Source organism: Leptinotarsa decemlineata, unplaced genomic scaffold, assembly GCF_025532065.1.
Source record: "Leptinotarsa decemlineata unplaced genomic scaffold, Ldec_3_MD MMD2_tig00000218_RagTag_RagTag, whole genome shotgun sequence".
NCBI classification, from domain to species: Eukaryota; Metazoa; Arthropoda; class Insecta; order Coleoptera; family Chrysomelidae; genus Leptinotarsa; species Leptinotarsa decemlineata.
Window position 1 is genome coordinate 565702 of NW_027412545.1, and position 14423 is coordinate 580124.

Sequence of the window (14423 nt, forward strand, 5' to 3'; positions counted from 1 at the left end):
CAAATTAAAATTATAAATAATGAAGATAGAGTTTCGGGAGTCGAGACTTTTTTATCGGAAAATTCTTCCGCTTCAACAATTTTTTTTCAAAATTGCTTCAGTATCATTATTTTTTGTGTTATTAACGAAAAATTAATACCATATTTTTTTATTCTTATTTTGTAAATAACAATTTTTTACCTGCACCAAAATCCTTCAAAAACATTTTTCTAGAGGTGATTCCGAACGAATGAACTATCGCTCATAATTTTTGGACCTTTATCTCTATTTTTCATTTTTTTGAACTTGTTGATTAGACTATATGGTAGGTGGTGTCGAAATGCTGACGGACAAGGACACTTGAATGAGCTGGAGCCAATTCGTGCATAAATCACATGTTGCCACATGTGTAGGATCCATCTGCTAATCTTGCCAGTAGGAAAAATAGGTCAATTAGGTAGTCAACAACAATTCCCACCCAAACGTTCAGCGAAAATGTTTGCTGACAATGACTTTCTTTAATAACGTGGGGATTTTCGTCGCCCAAAAAATGGTCATTGTGAAAGTTCATGATAGCATCTTGTGAAAAATGTGCTTCGTCCGTCAATAAAATACCCGTAGGTGATATGGGTATAAGAGGTTTCTTTTTAGAACAGTCCATACGGTTTGTAGGCTGACTTCTAGCTGCAGTGCAGTCTTCCTGGTACTATTTGAAGGATATCCTTCTATCACATCAAGTATATCTTCTTCTAGTTCAGGCGTTGTTACAGTTTTTGGTCTTCCGCAACCAACAGGCTGTGGTGCCCACTGAGACTCCATTGGATATAATGATTCCAATCTAGTTGGGGCTAAATAAGCGCCTTATTACTTCAAATAACTGTAGCAAATTTCAACCAAATCGGTGTAAGGTTTTATGATATTTTATAAATACCGTTTCTTTTTGAATTTTAACGCCCTGTATCTCAGAAACGAATCAACTCCTGACATATGTTCAGATTGTACAGATTGTGGATGGTATTTTTCATGTGAGACATAGATTTGTGAGTAGGACATGAAACATTTCTAAAAAGTAATTTGCCTCATTCATTGTCATATTATTTCCAACTCTCCTGATGTCTTCTTTCAAAAACACTTTTTCTACACCAGAATAAAGATACTGTCTCTCAAGACACATCAGGAGCTAACCTGCTCCTTTCGTCCCACATCATTTATTTTGTAACTCTTCGTCTGATTTAGGACTAACATATGGATATAATTCATATCTAGAACAGTTTTGGGTGTGATTCTCAGGTTTATTAATGTTGTGAGTGCAGCTAACTACCTACAAAAATGTTGATCCTTATATTTCGTTGAGATTTCAAATCAACATTTTTTCCATTGAGGAATTGCATCCACTTCTGGTGCATTCATCAGTAGAAGATTTTAGCCAGCATGAGACATTTCCATAGTTTTTTACTACTACATATTGCTTTTCAATCAATATGGGATTTCGAATCACTTCTAAATATTCAATCTACCACTGCAATATATCTTCATCTTTGAATTTCATAGTTCCAAAGTATGAAAAAGATTTGCCAAAAATGTGTAGGTTCATGCTTTCATTGGCATAATGAGTGTCTTTGAATTTTGCACCTAGCTAGATCAATAGAAGGGTAAACCATTAGCACTCTCTCAACGGGTAGAAACTGACAATCCTCAGAGTAATAAAAGTAAATGCATCAATTAAAATAGATGTATTTAAGAAGGATGGAAGGGTTGGCAGTGAAGTAACAGGGAATTGAACTAAATATACCAAACCAAGCAGGTGAATATACTATTGAACTCCACATAAAGTTTACAACAAACCGGAAGTACTGAAGGACACATGTGAGAAAAGAGGCTCTCAATATTGTCATCAACAAGAGCCGTCTAGTGCTTTTGCAATAACGAAAACCATTTTAAGCACTGACTTCTGGTTTCAACAATAATATACAGTTGTTATTCCTCGTGATGATTCTAGAAAATCTAAGGACGGGTAGTGCTGAGTAATGAGAAGGTATTCATAGCTGGCGACTTCAAAGGCAAAACTCCACATCGTCAACATATTTACTTGTTGGAGATAATGGTAAAAAACTATATTGCATTAACTCCAGATTTGATAATAGCCTTCTGAGTATATCGAACTCAATTACTGATTGTGAATTCCACGAGAGAAAATATCTACGTAATCAACATCATATTGTCTTCAAATCTCTGAAAATCGAAGGAAAAACTATGAAAAAGAAAATAGCAAATGAATGAAGTCACAAAAAAACTGTAGCCATCATTGAAAGAAATGAATCCAGATGCTCAAAAAGTTTCACATACTCTAGAGGAAATTTTCTTCGCGCAATGTCAAAGAAAAAGAAAAAATAAGTCTACTGATGGTCTGAGAAAATCACAAATCTGAAAAAAGGATATCCAGCAAAATAGTTATAACGTAAAAGACCACAATATCTCAGAAAATGGTAACTTATTTTCACTTCGCCAGTGATAAAGACGATATGTGGGTTGAAGTTTTGAAGTTCACGAAAGGCGAACTGACTAATAAATACTGGTCTTTAGGATTTGCTATGCATAAAGAACCATATATTGAAACATGGAAACTATCCGGTAAGAAGTTATGAATAGATTTGTCTTAACGAAATTAATTTTTTAACATTGAGAAAAAGACGAGAAATTGCACATCTCATTTGTATCTATAAACTGGTCAACTCTATTGTACCAGATTAATTTTAATGTCCCTCGATATACATCCAGTTCAAATATCACATTCCACATCAATGTACCCAATTCTCAACACCATTTCTACAGTCCAGTAACCTCTATGTGCCAAAGTGTCAATAAATACTCTATGCATTTATTTTTTTCTACCCTGAATCAATTTAGAAATAGTGTGTATAGATTAGTTCCTAACTGAATATCAAAATGTTCACTTCCTGCAGTTTCAGGGTATGTTTGGGGGCAGAGCTCCATACATGAGAACAATACTCCAAGGAAGGTCTGATCAGAGCTTTATAAAGCATCCAAAGTTGCTGAGGTGTGTACAGTTTTCTGATTCGAAACAGTGTTCCAAACTTTTGAGAAGCAACCCTTGCAATTCTAGCGACATGATTGTGTCAAGACATATTGGTGTCAATTTCAACCGCCAACAAATTCATAAAAGCAGAAGGTAGAATTGTCTGACCTGACATTATTATATCTGGTTAGGAGCAATTTATCTTTTTGGAGAAAACCGTTGCCTGGGCTTTTGTGGCATTGAATTGAACCTGGTTACTTTCACCTCAATTCGAAATTACATCTAGATCCTTATTAAGATATTCAACTTCCTGCTACTGATGAAGATATGCATCTGCAGCCGATGTCCTGGAATCAAAATGTAATGAGACAAGTGTATGTCGTCAGCAAACCAATATATAAAATTCTTGATTTTTCCAATGAGTTGTTGATATACAATAATATGAGGGTTGGAGACACACTGGATCCTTGAGGAACACCAGCGTTGATGGTGAACGTATCAGAGATATATCCATCGACGGCCACTTGCTGATAATCTTTTTTTAGGAAGCCTATTCGCCCTTTTTGCGAATAGGCTGAAATTGATTATGATCCTATCTTATTATCATCATCCTGTGTACACGATACTGAAATTTGGCTGGCTTGAGATGAAACGACTTGGGGTTGACAATTGTGAATCAAACGAGTAGAGTATCAAAGTATTTTTCATTTCAAAATCATTTATCGGATTAGTGATTAGGAGGTTATATGAAAAAACAACTACGTGGAATATCGCCTCCCTTTTGAAAAGTGAATCCAAATAGGGGTCTATGGGAAAGTGAATATATAACATTTCAGATCTACAAATTCTCATCAATCCCAGTATAGCCTAAATATGTGGCAATTGTTATGAATATGAGATGATATAAATAATCCACCGCTTCTAACAGATGTTGAATCATAATCCTAGATATATCAGTAATTATGTTTTGTTTTGCTGATCAGTTGAATTTTTTGTCAAACTGTTCATAAATTCAGTGATCATTATCATTCTCATCAATATTTTGAAAGAATATATTCACCTGGTTCCATATACAATAATAAATGAACTTCTAAACTTTTCAAATTCAACATCTGAAATCCTATAATATATTAAGCAAGTCAAAGAAACAATTTGAATAAATTTATTTATATAGTTTCACATCATTACTATTTATTACAAACATTACTGAAAAATGACTTTGTAGCTATCATCGATTTTTGATTTTTTTAAACAAATATATAGTTCAAAAAACATATGCATGGAGTTGGTTATAGCAAAAAGCTGAATGATATACTTTCAAATGATATCTCATGTCTTGGTCAGGAAAATATATTAATCCTTCTTCCCTTGTTGACCTTGAGGATTTCCACAACTGTGTTTCACTTCTCCAAATCCCAAAGCTGATGCCAATCATATTTGCATCTAGTTATAATCGAGCTATGATTTTCCGCACATATCAGTATATTCTTCCGGATTCTCATTGCTTGGTGTTTTCACTTTCCTTGGAACTTTGACAGGAGTCTCATATCCCTGGGTGGTATTCTGTGTATTAGTGATTTTTTGTAGTTCTGCCTCCAATGCCTTCTCTATTGAACCACATTTCTCGTAAGATTGGGTTCTTGACAGGTAGTTCAATGGACTGATGTCGGAAGTTGGAGACTCTTTAGGGGAATTTTCTAAAAGCAAAATCAGAAATTCATGTAAAATGTTCATTATTTTTTCTTATGTGTTCATCATCAATATATGATTCATGAGGGATAAAGGTTTTGGCTTTCCACTCATCCATCGTGAAACAAAGAATCTGGGAATGTTTCAAAGAAAGGAATGAAGCAATCAATTCAGAAATTAACTCTATACAAAGATGTAAATATCATGCAAAGAAGTAACTTTCAGGTACAAACTGAAAGTAAAAGCTGTTTTCATAAATGTTCGTATCTGAAAGTTGCTCTTTTGCATAATCTACACATCTTAGTATGGAAATTGAAAAATTGAAATTGATTGTTTCCTTCCTTTCTTTGGAAGATTTCCATAGTTTCAACACTATTCGGAGTCTCCGGCAGGAGTCGGAAAAAAGCGTTCCCCATAACGAACTGGTATTTCAAGGGAATATCATATCAAAGACTCGATGGTTTTCGTGAGCTTGAGATGGGTTTCGAATCAACTTTCAAATCTGTCATTCGAAGCCCTTCTCCCATGATCTCAACAAGACGGTTTTTGGGAGTTTTCGGGAGTCGATGGCACTAATTTCGTTAGAGAAAACGCGAAAAGGAAATATTTGTTGTCCAAACTTCGCTTTACAAATGCCTGGTATGGCATAATCGATTAAAAGGTTAGGAAATGAATCAGAGGTGCGGAAAATTACGAGAACAGTGTAGAGAAACTCAGATCTTCTTTATGGAGCTCAACATTGAACATTAAGCTAGAAGACAAATCCCCCAAGATGGACATGCTTCCTTGACCCTCACAAAGATATCGCAGCTGAGTTCGGTTCTTCAGAAAATAGGCATTTATCGAGCCTTTTGAAACGCCTATGAATATAGAAGAAGTGATTCACCCGAATATAGCATATAGAGTGACTCTGAGGGTGAGGTCGGACCGCGACCACATGAACAAGGCAGAGTATGGTAGTGATGAATGGTTTAAAATGCAGATTCAGGTGGGTAGATGCCTGGATGTGCATCCGGTTCGAGGTTGACCTGCTCCTCAGATAACACAGACATGCGAACACACGTTTGGCAAGCTAGCCATTACAAAACGACTGCTAGAACAGGCACTGAGTTCAGGAATCAGTTTCGGGCGGTCGGGTGGCTGCAGCTGAGGAATATGAACGTTGCTGGATGGGTGTAGCCAATTAGAGGCTTTCCGCATTCATAATTCTTTAACCAAACCCAGGACATGATTCATTGTTATTATTAAACATAACTCTTTATTCGTGTTTAGATATACTGCACAGGCAATCGTTGCTGATACATGAAAATATATAATCTCGCAAAAAATGATTTGTTTTTCAGAAAATTATATAAGATCAACACAAAAGACGAAAATATATATTATTCCAACTCATAAAGATATATTGAGGAGAACAAAATCAAGTTTCCCTTCATTTTGATCTGTATCATGTCATGAAGCTATACTGATAGTTACCTTCTTCGAATGGAGAGAGAAAGTATCCTCTGTTATGTATTGCATTATTGGACAGATTTATGTATTCCATTTTGTCTTCTAGAAGTCTCTCCCAACATTTGCTCAACTCTTGGAATGTAGGTCTCTTCTCCGGGTCTATTTGCCAGCAGTGTCTCATTATTTTGTACCTCAAAAAATTGTATGAATTTATAATACGGAAGTACGCCAAAAAATGTTCGTCAGATTCTCAACTTCAAACAAAAATAATGAGAAAATAATTATTCCGAAATGGAATTTCCAAACATTCATACATTCCAACGTACCTACACAGTAGATTCTGATATATGTCTACTAGAAAACAACTACTTTCCTGGCTAATACTACGCTGGACATTGAATAATGTTTCTCGTTCATCTAGCAGCTAGGCCACGCTGAAATAATCGAAAACGGAGAGTATTACCTCCCATCAGTGGTGGAAAAGTCCGACCCAAACATCAGTTTATATGAAACTCGACTGACTTCAGCGTGGCTGCATGTATGAAACCCTCGTCTGAAAGAAAGAGTTGTTAACTAGTAACAGCTCCATCTCATGAACAAAGGAGAAGAAACATCTCATTTACCAGTACTTTAACAGAAATCAAAGGAAATCTGAAGACTCTATCGTGGAGAGATACTGAGTGATACACCAAGTAACAATACATGTAATGTACCGTACATGAGCTGTAAGAAAACTGAAAAATAATCTCTCAATATTGAGACGTAGGTGATGGTTAGGAAAAGGTGATACAAGTGTAATTTTTTCTCATAAATCAATGGTGAATACCATTTTTTGTGAATTTCGAAATTTATTTGAACCTGCCTTACAATATCAGCAGTTGAAATGAGAAGTATGGTGAACTGAAGTCTGATGTCTCAAAGAGTATTTGATGAACTTACTATTATTTCCCAATTCATAACTTTCAAAATTTTCCATAACTAACAAGTTCTCTGAATGTGAATTTTGTCTTGTTCATATTGCAGACCTTATTTCTGAACCGAAATTAATGAATTGCAATTTGACATAATTGTTTTTTGTGAAGTTATTTTCAAGCTTTTTCGCTTGATACACTTGGAGATGTATCTTTTCTTCCACTCCATTTTTCCTACTGCTGAATACTTTGTATCAAGTTGATGGGAATTACCCATTTCAATAATGTATTTTCCTTGTTCAATACAATTAACTCGTTGCTTAGAGTTGAGACTTTGAATTTGTTCACTGAATAAAATACATTCAATGATATTTTCTTCAGTAATATATTATTGATATTCATCATCATTGAAAATAATTACAAGATATACTCAAAGTGGATTCGACAACTTTACTTACAATGCTGGCGAGCAGTTATTGGGTCTTTCCATCCGATAACCTTGACGCAGAAGGTGGTACAGATTCTGAACGGCGATTCCGGGATAAGGAGTTGCACCCAAAGTCACTAGTTCCCAAACCAAAACACCAAAGCTCCAAACATCTGACTTTGTAGTATAAATGTGGTCAGCTAAAGATTCTGGGGCCATCCATTTTACAGGAACTGCGAATGATTTTAGAAAAACAAATCAATTGAATATTTTTCGAAAAGAGTGTATGTAACATACTGGAAAATGTATTCTGTTTTTTGGTGAGATGAAAGTAGGGAAACCAGCTCTCAAAACAGATCAAACCAAGAAATCAAACTAGCTAACCTTACCTATCTCTATCGGATTTGACACATCAATATTTAGGCACTATGTATTCCAACAACTATATTTAATTTCTATGCTCATTTTTTGAATTATGTTACCCTTGTGTCACTCAACCAACAACTTCATCAATAACCCAGAGTTCCAGAGTTCAGTTCATCTTCAATCATACTTTTAATTCATTCAGTTATTCCACAATGTATCTCCACAGCAAATCCTAATTGTTAAATTGTTCCTTTAGTTAGATGATTTAATCTTCATTTTGTCTCGTAACTCGTCTTCGACTTCATTCACTATGTAACAGAAGGAACTTTCTGGTATATGCATTATGAGTGTTGTTTCATACAGTTGCTGCTGACTGCAGAATAATTCGCTTACATCTGTTTTCAAATTACTTATTCCCAGTGTGGAATGCAACATTCAATAGCGTGATACTGCCTCTCTCTTCAAAATACTAAGTCTTTTTTAATGTCTTTGCTTTATTGTTCTGTAACTGTTTGAGAGGATCATTATCATCGAAGGGAATCAGTCTTTTAATGTGGCAACTGATGATATTTGTCCTTAGAATTGAATGTATATTTTTAGTCACCAAGAAGGGTCATTTTCAGCTCATCTGCAATTTTGGCTGAACTGGTTTGTTTCTCTAAGGTTGATATAACCAACCAGTGTCTCTCGCTTTGGAGGATCTTGCTTCTACTCAGTATATTTCTCCTACTTTCTTTCCAAGCCACCGCTCCTTCCAATTGCTTATAGTCCGTAGGTGCCGTAGGTGATATTTTTCTCCGTATTCCAGTTCCTTCAACAAGACCATTCTGAGCTCTTTTCACGACACGGCGATAGTTGATCCAGAAGGTGAAACTCAGACCAAAGCGATGTTGATATGTTCTCCTGGTTGACTCCCACAGAGTTGGTTCAGAATACTTCTGATGTTTGCTTTTTCACTTCGGTGTATTTCTTTTGCTCCAATCAGGTTGAACTCAGTTCTTGAGTCAGCTTCGAAACACCTTCAGATCATCATCTTTCTTCTGGTTCGTTCTCGTCTCGTCCTCGGGCCATAGACCATGTCTTGTAGAATCTAATCTTATAATTGTGGCACGTATCGGTTGCTACAGTGCTTATTTCCCCAAAATTACATGGTCTGAGCCAGTTCTTCCAATACCAGAGTCAGTGAAGTGCATACTAAGATCACATTTCTATTTATGCATTACTCAAAGATACCTTCAATGATTGAAAAATGAAAGTGTGACATTTTTCTCCATATTTTTTTTTCGTTTCTTCATTTTCAAATAAACGTAGGATAAATAATCAGGCAATACTACATGAATATGCAACTTATCATAAGTTTTTTTTTAAGAAATTACTAAGATTGATGGAAACTCGGGATACATAGAAATATCAAAGCACATTAAGTAGACCTTACTTACTAGACTTTAATGAATTTCGATTTCCAATGTAGAATTCATATCAAAACAAGCCTATCAAACAAAAATATCGAAAAATCATCATTTGTGCAGCAGTTTTCTCCATGCTGAACTTTTTCAATCTGGATTTTAAAATATTCACATCGGTACCTCAATTCAAAATTCCTCATCGTCACAGTTTATGATGGCATAATGGGAACTCAGTAAAATGTCTTATACATAAACTAGATATGAATCACAAAATATAGCATTTTGTTTACAATCTGAGGACTTTGTAGTCCAATATGGTGACTAACATTTCTATAGAAACACAATATTCAAGTTGTACATATCCTCTTTTTTAAAGATAACAAAATATTATTGATTGTGAACTTCATCAATGCTCTTTTGAATGTGTTAAGTGATGGTTTATCCCCATATTTTCACTTATCCATACACTTCCCAAAAAGCCTCTAACTATAAAATTAGGTTCATCTGCATAATTTACTGTATGAATCGCTGGTAACCCTAGAAAATATTCCATCAGGTCATCAGTAGGTATATATCAAAAATTAATAGGGTTTCAGTACTGAATTCTAGGAACACCTAACTCAATGGTTATCAACTGACATAATATTTCCACGATGATCTTCATTTTTCAAATATAATTTCAATACATTGAGTAGGCATTCTTGAAGACTGGCTATAAATAAAATTATCTCCCAGAACAATTCATTCAGGCCAGTCTCAACTTATCTACACTGTAGGTTGATGGACTGACACTTATCAGAAAACAACTACTTCCCTGGCTAATTCCACGAAGGGCGGTGGATTATATTGTCTGTATTGTGTGTATTATGTAGTGTAGGTAAGTTGGAACTGGCCTGAACGAATTGTTCTTGTAGATAATTAGATTTACAGCCAGTCTTGAAAATCGATTTCGGCCGTTGCATCGCCTACATCATGTGCAGGATATAATCCAACGCCCTTCTTGGTGTTAGCCAGGGGACTAATTGTTTTCTGATAGCTGTCAGTTCATTAACACACAGTGTAGGTAAGATGAGACTGGCCTGTAGATAATTTGATGATTTCATTAGTTCTAGAGCAATGTCTCTGACACAATATATTTCTGTGTGTGAGAGGTTGGTGTTTGGAGTAGGGCATTGTGTATGTATTTTATTGAGTCCATATTCCTTGTACCTTTCACTTCTGAAAACAGATGACAATCTTGTGGAATTATTTCTTATTCATTAAAAAATTTTTTGTTTGCTCGTATTTTTTATGGACTGAATTCCTGAAATGGATATTTTTTTTCCCGAAGGTTACACTCGTGAGGGTACGACAATATCATCAACTGATGACTACACCATACACCGTGGAATCAATGGGTTCGGAAATCATGTATCCTAAGCTACATCATGATTCAATTACAATCCATAAATCTCACCTCTTCCTTTGCTCCGTTTCAAATAAGCATTATCTTCATAAACATCTCGAGTTAAACCAAAATCAGATATTTTGCATACTTTGTCGGCAGCTAATAATACGTTCCTTGCAGCCAAGTCTCTATGTACTAACTGAAACAGAAAACTTTCAACTCCTTGAAACTAATGTTTTGGTATTTTAAATTACTTTTATATCACTAAGATATGCCATCCCATTAGATATTTGCCATGCGAAAGAAAGAAGAGTATTTGGCGTGATGTCACTGGTTTTTGGTTCATCGTAATTGAATTCATCATTTTCCTTCGGGGCTAGTGGTGACTTGTCATTGATGAAATCTTGTTGGAGTTTTCTGCTACGCCGCAGATAGTTTCTGAAAATTGAAAAAAATCTTACCTGCGATGGTTGGTTCTTCTAAAAAACTTTCCACCCAATTTGTTTATTCATTCTAAATTCAATAATTCTTCCACTAGCTAACTCAGTTAAAGTAAATAATAGTACATCACTGAACTCACAACAAACCTCGTTTATATATCTCCACCACCAATTTTGTTCATTTGAGTTATTTGCTGATTACTTTCATCAGCTGCAGTCAAAGAGAAAACAGTGAAATCACATCATGCTTGGACCGTAACTGAAGACAAGCATCGTTAGATCCTACTGCCGATAACGATCAAATTTATTGTATGAGTTTGAAAATATATAATGAGTTTGTATAAGTTTGAAAATGTCCTTATAGGACGAAACTGCAGTAACATTAGTTACAAATAAAAGTGGCTAAAAACATAGAAAGTTTTAATTATCATTTCTTTATCATGATTTCCTACCACGTAGTAACGGCTACATCTAACAATTTAATATCATTACTGTTAGAGAGATATGCACAAAAATAAGAACTGAATGGCCTGTTCCACTTCACCCTTTGCAGATCAATTTTGATGTATCTTAATTTTCAGAAATCTTCATCTAGCTTGATCTCATTGGTAAGACTCCAAAACCTTGATATTTGCTCCTTCATACAGTCTCTGGTTTATTACTCCTGCATCTTACATCTCATGCTTGATACTGCTAATTTATGACTGTACTGTATGATTATACAAACGAAAACATCCAAATTATTCATATAAAGCGAAACCAACGGATAAAAAAGACTGATACGTTCGATAGGAGTATCTGAAATGCTATCTGAATCAGTGAATGATCGGAGGTATTTGGAGGACAGGTTTCAATGCATTTTCGTACCGTTAAAATTATATTTTGAGGTAGAAATAATCTTCAGTCACCGCGAACAATTTTGCCAATCGATCGCAAGAAGTATCAATGTCAAGCACAGGGGGTAATGATGAACCCGAGGGAGACAACGAGACTGGTACGGAACCACATCAGGAAATGTAATGCACCCGAGAACACACACGGAAAAATATTGATAGACACCGGCTGGAAAAGTGCTAGAGAACTGATTCGATGAAGAATCAATTTACTTCACCTAGTTATACTCACTCTGGACACTGTCCATTAGGTAGTCACTCAAATCAAATGGGATTGTAGAAAAGGATACCTCAACTGCCGACACTATAACATAGTGACAGAGACAATTTGCCATATTTCATACAAATGACAGGCACTGAATCACAGAAGACAATCAGTCGATGGAAAACCAAATTATATCCAGAAGAATATGACAACATCCAACAAAGAAAGTGATAAACTAGTTGAGAAAACAAAATCGTTGAAGTGGGTGCCGTGAAGACATGGGAGGAAGAAAGAATCAGTTATGGTTCTAGTAATGTTTCGAAGTAGTAAAATACACAAATATCGGTAATTTTTTTCAGTCGGAATTATTTTTCATTTTTCGACTCACCTCAGTGATCCATGCTCTGCATATTCTATAATGAGATACACGGGTCCTTCTGGTTCAGTGCAAACTCCTAGAAGTCGAATCACATTAGGGTGAGAGACTTCTTTGAGTAGTTGATATTCGGAGAGGAGGTCATTGAGTTCCGATTCTCTTGCATCATCCTTCAGTGTCTTCACAGCAACTGTTGTATGACCTGAAAAACGATATGTTGATTGTACAATATTTTGTTCCGTTTCACAATGTTGAAGACTTTCTGCGTTGGAACTTTTTTAAAACAGATTTGAACTAATTTGTTTCATATGAGTGTAACATACTTTCTGACATAATTCTACACAATATCGTATCTCAATGAAGAGGAGATGCATATTCAAATATGTTTGAATCAAGAAAACGAAACTGAAACAGATACAACATATTGGAGTAATAAAATGGGTCCTTTATCATTATTCTTCAATACTTTCACTGTAATATGTGCTTTTAAAATTTTGCAAAATGAGTATGTTCTCTTTTGCACTGAAAATCGGCACATCAATTTATGTCTTAAAAAATAAGGCATTATCTCTCATTCGAAATTTTTGGAACATTTTTTATGTCTACCTTCATTATTATTTTCTACTAGGACCATCAAATATAGTCTTGAATATTATGCTTACTGAATGAGGTATACTTATTTCCTAACTACAGTACTAGATTCCAGAGAATGACTTGTTAGCCTGTTTTAAGAAAAAAATAATTTGAACATATTCCAAAGTTACTTCATTTCTGAGATACAGGACGTTTAAGTTGGAAAAACAAACATCAATCCGTTTTGGCTGAAATTTGGGAATTTATTCGAAGTGATAAGGAGCTTTTGTAGCCCCAACTAGATTGTAGTGGCGTCTTAATTGGCACCACAGCAGAAAACATATACGCTTTCTTATCAAAAAATTTGTTGGATTTTCGTTTTTCTAAAAAACATATGTTTAGTCCCCTTCCTATAGTCCCCCCTAGATATAATACACTTGTGCCAGGGTTTTTTCCAAACCTCGGAGCAGTTCTGATATGTACTTTTTGGTATGTCCTGAAGTTTCCTCAGCGATTTGGATTTCATCTCCTCAATCATCGGAATCCGCCGTCCTCCGGTTATCTCTTCCATCTTGGGAACAGAACAAATACGCAGGGGGCTGAATCTGGTAAATACAGTGGCTGATACATGATTACGGTGTTATCAGCCGAAAAATAACGAATAATCAATGTGATTAGGTGCATTAACGTGAAGCAGAAGCCATGAATTGTTCTTCCACAATGCCCGACGTTTTCTGTGTATCTCTTCTCGCAGGCGAAGTCTAACTTCAAAGTAATACTCCTTATTGACCATTCGACCATGTGCACTGATGTACTACGCCATGGTAATCGGAGAAAACACTGAGCCAAATCTTGATATTCGATGAAACTTTGGATGCTTTTTTTGGTCTTGACTCTCCTGGGCTCTTCCATCATGACGATTGGAGTTTGGTTTCGACGCCCTAACCATATACCCATGATTCTGTACCAGTTATGACCCAATGACGGGTCACTGACGTCATTCAAAAATTCCTGAGCGATGTTCATGCGACGTTTTTTCGTATCAAATTCAACAATTTTCAAACAAGCTTCGCTGTAACACGCTTCATGCCCAAATTTCACAAAAAACTTGAATGGCATGAGTCTGCATATACCTACATCCTCAGCAACTTCTCTAATTGTGATTAAACGAATGTGAATTTCTAGAATTTCAACTAGCATTTCCTGATATGACTAATAACCAGTCCGAGCAAAGCTTATTATGATAGGATATTTATGATTTTCATAAATACCGTTATGTTTT

The 14423-nt window shown here is 35.5% G+C and overlaps 1 protein-coding gene across 4 annotated transcripts in view; it reads right to left on the reverse strand.

Moving 5' to 3' along the window:
- Positions 1–4162: 4162 nt before the first annotated feature.
- The window catches only part of Ret (Ret oncogene), a 190121-nt gene continuing 179860 nt past the window's right edge, over positions 4163–14423 (reverse strand). For all 4 annotated transcript variants that reach the window (XM_074173183.1, XM_074173181.1, XM_074173180.1 and 1 more), the window contains 6 exons: positions 12581–12770; positions 10909–11092; positions 10724–10853; positions 7527–7728; positions 6182–6348; positions 4163–4713 (listed from right to left, as the gene is read on the reverse strand). In XM_074173183.1, the coding sequence (XP_074029284.1) occupies positions 4475–4713; positions 6182–6348; positions 7527–7728; positions 10724–10853; positions 10909–11092; positions 12581–12770 (1112 nt within the window). In that variant the 3' untranslated portion in view covers positions 4163–4474. The remainder of the gene's footprint in view (positions 4714–6181; positions 6349–7526; positions 7729–10723; positions 10854–10908; positions 11093–12580; positions 12771–14423) is intronic.